General features: G+C 43.2%; 1 protein-coding gene across 1 annotated transcript; it reads right to left on the reverse strand.

The window, feature by feature from the left end:
• Positions 1-204: 204 nt before the first annotated feature.
• nppc (natriuretic peptide C) lies at positions 205-5,293 on the reverse strand. The gene is made up of 3 exons (XM_063013163.1): positions 5,118-5,293; positions 2,923-3,203; positions 205-662 (listed from the first exon to the last, which is right to left on the reverse strand). Coding segments are annotated over exons 1-3 (369 nt in total). The 5' UTR covers positions 5,205-5,293; the 3' UTR covers positions 205-661.
• Between the last annotated feature and the right edge of the window lie 2,690 nt (positions 5,294-7,983).

The raw sequence follows: 7,983 nt of genomic DNA on the forward strand, positions 1-7,983 counted from the left end.
ACTTTGCAGGTCACAAAATCGACATGCATTGTGGGAGATGCAGTTTATGTAGGAAATTTATGATGATCGTAAGTCTTTTAAGCTCTCGCGGGCCACACAAAATGACGTAGGGGCCGTGAGTTTGACACGTGGCCTAAAACATTCAGTAATTGAACATTTAAAGCTGTTCAGACGGAATTGAACAGAGAAACGAATTATGCTCAATTTTTTTTAATAATTTTTTTGAAACATTTACATCTATGAGACAAAAGGAAGTTACAAACAGAATCGGCCTGCAGCTTTGCATTCATTTAAAAATGTTACATAAATAAAACTCAGATTTATAAATATCTCTTTTTATAAACATATAAATAGTTTTTTTTAAACATAAATACATTTATGCAGAATGAAGTACGTGAATGTACAGCAGCAGCAGCAACAATTTACAGCGTCGCCTTTTTTTTGTGGGTTTTTTTGCGTTTTATTTTCCCGCCGGGTCGATGTTTGTGTGCATGACGTTTTTCTCTCTTAACGATGATGATGTTGATGACGTTTGTCCAGGATGATGAACGCTGCTCACGGCGGCTTCTGTACCGAAAAATCCGGCTTTTTTTTTTAAAGGCTTTTCCTCCAAACGAGAAATTCAACAATGTCCGAAATGTCCGTGTCGTCCCGGCGGAACTCTGCAAGAGAGAAGAAACGAGAGAGCGGCGTTAATACGAGCAGCGTGGGTTCCTGAACTATACGAGCGGCTGAGATCGGCGTGGGTTCCTGAACTATACGAGCGGCTGAGATCGGCGTGGGTTCCTGAACTATACGAGCAGCGTGGGTTCCTGAACTATACGAGCGGCTGAGATCGGCGTGGGTTCCTGAACTATACGAGTGACTGAGATCGGTGTGGGTTCCTGAACTATACGAGCGACTGAGATTGGCGTGGGTTCCTGAACTATATGAGCGGCGTGGGTTCCTGAACTATATGAGCGGCTGAGATCTGCGTGGGTTCCTGAACTATATGAGCGGCTGAGATCGGCGTGGGTTCCTGAACTATATGAGCGGCTGAGATCGGCGTGGGTTCCTGAACTATACGAGTGGCTGAGATCGGCGTGGGTTCCTGAACTATATGAGTGGCTGAGATCGGCGTGGGTTCCTGAACTATATGAGCAGCTGAGATCGTCGTGGGTTCCTGAACTATATGAGTGGCTGAGACCTGCGTGGGTTCCTGAACTATATGAGCGGCGTGGGTTCCTGAACAATATGAGCGGCTGAGATCGGCGTGGGTTCCTGAACTATATGAGCAGCTGAGATCGTCGTGGGTTCCTGAACTATACGAGCGGCGTATGTTCCTGAATGATACGAGCGACCAAGATTGGCGTGAGTTCCTGAACTATACGAGCGGCTGAGATCGGCGTGGGTTCCTGAACTATATGAGCGGCTGAGATCGGCGTGGGTTCCTGAACTATACGAGCGGCGTATGTTCCTGAATGATACGAGCGACCAAGATTGGCGTGGGTTCCTGAACTATATGAGCGGCTGAGATCGGCGTGGGTTCCTGAACTATATGAGTGGCTGAGACCTGCGTGGGTTCCTGAACTATATGAGCGGCGTGGGTTCCTGAACAATATGAGCGGCTGAGATCGGCGTGGGTTCCTGAACTATATGAGCAGCTGAGATCGTCGTGGGTTCCTGAACTATACGAGCGGCGTATGTTCCTGAATGATACGAGCGACCAAGATTGGCGTGAGTTCCTGAACTATACGAGCGGCTGAGATCGGCGTGGGTTCCTGAACTATATGAGCGGCTGAGATCGGCGTGGGTTCCTGAACTATACGAGCGGCGTATGTTCCTGAATGATACGAGCGACCAAGATTGGCGTGGGTTCCTGAACTACACGAGCAGCTGAGATCGGCGTGGGTTCCTGAACTATATGAGCGGCTGAGACCTGCGTGGGTTCCTGAACTATATGAGCGGCGTGGGTTCCTGAACTATATGAGCGACGTGGGTTCCTGAACTATACTCTCGCTGTTCCTGTCGGTCCGTGTTTGAACTTGCGCTCTGAGTCTGATTGCACAAGATGTAATTGCAGCGCCGCACCGCCGCTGTTCCTGCTCTCCCTCAGGCACTCGAGTCAGGGATTAAGTTCTACTGTTCCGTCATCTACAAGCGTTAGGAGCACAAATCCTGACTGATGTGTGTTTATTTATCCTATTCGTTCTGATCTTTGATGATCACAAATGAAAACATGGCACGCTCTGTTGTGTATTATTCTACCTTGCTGCAGTTCACCTTGTGACCACTCGTGACTAACACACCACCTCTTTTCACCTGCACCAGACTGGATCATACGGGGATCTGTATCGCGCATGGAGAGTCACGCACTGCACTGAGGTCGTAACTGCAGCAGTTATGAGAAATCCCTAACGAGCCAATCACTGATCAAAGATCTGACGTATATATACACCTGGTGCTACACTCCATAACCTGGACTTAATCACACAAGAACCAAGAACCTTAAATAAATAACAGAATAAAGGTTTTATATTCATTTTCACCTGCCAGTGATGGAGTCTCACAGAGATCCGCACCGCGTATGGCTAGAAACGCTTTAAACTCTGCAAACCGTGACTAGACAGCAGAGGGCGCAATAGTACAGTGCCAACTATAGTACAGTGCAGCCAATTGTGCCTGTTGGGTGCCCGGCCAGGTCGACAGCTCCAGCACTGCCTGGGATTTGAAGGGTTTTGTATTTTTAATTATTCTACCCAAATTATTTCACAATTATTTCCTAAAAATGGTGCCAAAAAAGGTTCATTATGGGCCAAAGAAGAACCATTTCTGGTTCCACTGAGAACCTTTTCATGGCTGAGAACCTAAAGAACCGGACTTTTTGTGAACCGTGGACGCTGAATAAAAGGTTCCTCGGGGAACCAGAACGTTTCTACGCACCATGAGAGGTTGTTGGTGGACGGGTAGTACGCCGGCTGGCACCCCATCCCGCTGATGGTTCCTATCCTGTCCATCTTGTGGCCGAAGCAGCCGCTCCTGGTGGTTCCGGCTCCTTTCTTGGTTCCGGATTTCTGCTTCCGTGAGCCGCCCTGGTCATTCATGAGCCGCGCCCACATCCCCCTGGCGCGGGCGTCCATCGCCAGTCCTCTCATCGTGCGGGTCCCGCGGTCGCCGGACGCCAGGAAGTTGGCCACTTCTTCTCCCAGCATGGCCTCCAGAGCCTGAAAAATTAATGAGAACGTTCAGAGGAACCTCGGGAAGATCAGAGGAACGTTAGGACTGATGGAGGATCTCAGAGGGATGAAAACACGCTCACCCAAAATAATAAAAAATGATATTTATTATCGCGCTGCAACAAAATCATCTCCGTATCGTCTCCCAGCATCCAGAGCCGAACTTTAGCTCTTCAGCAGATTTCTGCAGAAGCTTCTCTGGATTTATAATTCTTACGTTTGTTTTTGGAGGACGTCAACCTGACCCGGCGATACGAACCAAACCGGCGCCTAAATATCGCAGGTCCAGAACGCTCTGATGCAGTGAGCCTGCGATTAGGGACGGTTCCCAAAAGAACCATCTCAATTTAGCACCTACATTCAACAACACCAGCGTTCCTCTCTAAAAAAAAATAAAGGAACCTTTATCTGAAGGTTTGAGACGCCTGAAGCTGTCAGCCGTTTTTCTATTTTTATCCAGCTCCAGATTTATGCCTGAACCTGCTTCTTACATTTAGAACACAACAAAAGAGCCAGAACAGGTTCTTCATTTCATTTTGAGAGATCTTCTGGATCTTCAGTTCCAGAAGGAATAAATGAATCATTTCCCACGATGAGCGTTTACAAGGAAATGAAGCACCATCAGAAATAAACGAAGGACCACAAACAAAAAAAAGCTTCTTCAAGGAACCTTTGAGATGCGTGAACATCTCAGCAACACACAAACATTGTGCTCAGACCTGCTCCTGATGTTCAGTACGGCTAGGAAGAATTGAGGTACCGGAAAAGGTTCTTCATACGTGAGGAGAAGGTTCAAGCCAGATCTTACGGGCTGTATCATCAACCTTCAGGTGTTTTCTCTGCACCATCGTGATGGTTCCTCAAGAACCTGTTTGGGTACCTTTTTTAGGAATTTATATATAATCTAGACATTTTGAGGTGCATCTACAGAAACAGGTTTTATATGAAGTCATAAAGTGCCTTCCAAAGAAGAACAATTGGTGATTCTTGAAGGAGCTTTTTGATGGTGCCCAAAAATAATTTTCTCTTTATGAGAAAGCACCAACAAAACATGATGAGGAACCATGAAAGGAAACGTTCCTCACAGGACCTTAAAGAGCAAAATGTGAGGAACCATGATCAAAAAGGGTCCTCGGAGAACTGAGAGAGTTTGTTTGTTTATTAGGATAATAACGTGATGTTTTACACTTTGGTTACATTCATGACAGGAACGGTTGTTACTCATTACACAAGATTCATCAGTTCACAAGTTTATATCAAACACAGTCATGGACAATTTAGTGTCTCCAATTTACCTCACTTGCATGTTTTTGGACTGTGGGAGGAAACCGGAGCACCCAGAGGAAACCCACGCAGACACGGGGAGAACATGCAAACTCCACACAGAAAGGACCCGGACCGCCCAACCTGGGGATCGAACCCAGGACCTTCTTGCTGTGAGGCGACAGTGCTACCCACTTAGCCACCGTGCCGCCCAACTGAGAGAGTAAAACATGAGGAACCATAAATGAAAACGTTCCTCAGAGAAGTCAAAGAGCAAACCAGGATAAGGAACCCTAAATAAAAATGGTTCTTTAGAGAACCTTAAAGAGTAAAACATGATGAGGAACCATGATTGGAGACGTTCCTCAGAGAACACGCTTGTTCTAAAATCTACGTAATTTGGAAAAAGCATCAAAGCTTGGAGAAGCCTCCTTATCATTTTTCCAAAGCTTTCTTTTCGTCAGCCTGCAACCTTCTCCCTGAAGCTGCTCCTCACACTTCCGAGCCTAAATAAAGCTCAAACAAGCAGGAACCTGTCCGGTTCCTCCTCATCCAACATCTCCCAGCGCTCCTGCAAAAAGTTCTAGTCTGGAAGCTGCACCCGAACCCCAAGCTTCACTCGGAAAGCCCAAAGCTCACCTTGGTGGAAAGCGAGGGTCTGGCGTCCGTCCTGACCGCCAGGAGGCTCAGGATAAGTCCACAGGCGAGAAGCTGCACAGCGTTCATCCTGCCGGGTGAGTCGGGTTCTCGGGAGAGCAGAACGTACGGGAGGAGGACGAGTGTTCCTCAAGAGCTTCAGCACTTCTGTAACCCTGCACTGCTCCTCAGCGTCTCTAACCCCTGTAGAGCTCCTCACGCCGCTTTATAGGCTAATGAGGGTGATGTCATTAGAACCTGCGTAACGCTGCGCCGTCCTCCTCCTCCTCCACCTCCCTCCCTCAGTCCTCCCCACCGTCCTCCCGCTCCTCTGTTTGCTCATATCAATCACTCCCGCCGAACAATTTCCTCTCCTCAGCTGATCAAAGCGTGGAACCTTCTGACCTGCTCCAGACTCCGCTCACATCAAACACCATCGTCTTCAGTTTCATTCAATTCCTGCTACAATAAAACACCAGCACTTCACCTCCTGAGCACCGGCCGCCGCCCAGCACGCCGCCGCCTCAACTCCGCTGACACTTCAGAAGCACTTCAGCACGTCAAGGTCCTTCAGCTGAACGTCAGATCGTTCCTGCACGAGATGGACCACAGCGAACAAACACACACACACACACGGTCAGAAATATAGAAGAACGTGACCAAAAATATCCAAAACCTCCAAAAAGGATGTAAATTCTTTTTTAAACTTATATGCACAAATCCCCACAGACACACTCCACAATCCTGTGAAAAGACCTAAAGCCTGTTTCAAAAGTGTAGAGATTTAATATTAATTCCTGTCTGAATAAAATGTGTAACACGCTCAGTTAATACATAAAGGAAGGAATGAGTGAATAAATTAATAAATGATAAAAAAATAATAAATGAATGAATGAAGTAGGAAATAAAAATAAAATATATAAAAATAAAGGAATGAATGATTGAATGAATATAAATGAATGTATAAATTGATGAATGAACATATAAATACATAAATAAATAAATGATCAAAAACAAATAAATAAATGAATGACTGAAGTAAGAAATAAAAATAACTAAATGAATGAATAAATAAATGTATGGTTTAATTAATAATTATTCAGATGTCCAGATATTTTTGGTCATGTGCTGTATGCTGGTTTTACTGGTTCCAGGACGAGGAGACACCAGTTAATGTGTGTGGATGGTTTATGGTGGATGTGTGTGGATGCTGGATGGTGATTCTGCTTCATGCTGGCTTTACTGGTTTCAAGCCGAGGAGACACCAGTTAGTGTGTGTGGATGATTTATGGTGTGTGTGTTTGTGTGTGGATGCTGGATGGTTTAGGGTGTGTGTGTGGATGCTGGATGGTGATTTTGCTTCATGCTGGTTTTACTGGTTTCAGGATGAGGAGACACTAGTTAGTGTGTGTGGATGGTTTATGGTGTGGATGGTGTGTGTGTGTGGATGGTTTATTATGTGTGTGTGTGTGTGTGTGTGTGGATGCTGGATGATGATTCTGCTTCATAAATTCACTTGTGCTGCTCAGACTGATTAAATTTAAGGTGGGTAACAGAATTTCCTCCCTCCTACACCAGCAGAACAAACTTCTGACCTCACGGTGCACCTTAAACATCTCATACAATATGTATATTATTATGATCGGGACGTGGAACAGTGGTCTCCTGCCAAGAGTAACAACAAAAACTTTTTTTGTAATGAAAAAATGTTTATAATGAAAATGTCCAACAAGCACGAGGTCGCGGGTACAAATACTTTCAGCCAAATAGTGTAAATTTATATTGTTTGTGGGAGACGTCCGCTTTAATCCTTTAATAAATAAATGAATAAATAAATAAATAAATGAATACATAAATGAATAAATGAATAAATGAATAAATAATTAAATGAATAAATAAATAAATAAATAAATAAATTAATTAATTAAGCAATAAATTAATTAATGTATGAATGAATAAAACAATAAATGAATTAATAACTTTTAAAATAAATAAATTAATACACAAAAGAATTAATGAATAAAAAAGAACATAAAATTAAATAAATAAATAAATGAATGAATTAATAAATGAACTAATAATTAAATGAATTAATTAAGGAATCAATAAATAAATTAATGTATGTGTGAATAAATGAATAAATAACTAAAAAACTAATAGTTAAACTAATAAAGGAATCAATAAATAAATAAACAGATAAATATTAATAAATGATTGAAAAAATGAATAAATGAATTAATAAATAATAAAAATAAATAAATAAATGAATACACAAGTAGAACATAAAATTAAATAAATGAATGAATTAATGAATTAATAAATGACTAATAATTAAATGAATAAATAAATAAATGTTAAAAAAATGAATTACTGAATCAATGGATGAATTAATAAGTTAATAAATAAATGAGTAAATATTTTATATATTATAACGTATTTATCTGATATGTAAATAAAATATTATACAGCGTGTAGCAGGGTGCAGTGGTGCAGGATGAGGTGGGATGTAGTGCTGCATTCAGAATTTTGGGTTTGATTCTGAGTTGTTTATGTTTATTTACGCCTCTTAAGCTCCGCCCACCAGGAGGAAAACAAACAGCAGCTTTTGTTTAGTGAGTCTGGAGGAGATGAAGGGCTCGAGGTGACCGTCGTCTAAATATTTTTGGCTGGTGAACGTTTGTGGATGGTGTAGCGGCGCGGCGGCGCGTCATCGCTGTCAGGACGACGCAGACAGTGGCGTGATCACGGGTGAAGGGCGTCTGACTTCAGTTTCATGTGTTTATAGTTCTGATTACTGACAGACCGAGTGTTTTACAGCCTGACGGTCCGGAACACGAGCACACGGTCACCAAACACTCACCGAAAGAGT

The sequence above is a fragment of the Trichomycterus rosablanca genome, chromosome 17 (genome assembly GCF_030014385.1).
Source record: "Trichomycterus rosablanca isolate fTriRos1 chromosome 17, fTriRos1.hap1, whole genome shotgun sequence".
NCBI classification, from domain to species: Eukaryota; Metazoa; Chordata; class Actinopteri; order Siluriformes; family Trichomycteridae; genus Trichomycterus; species Trichomycterus rosablanca.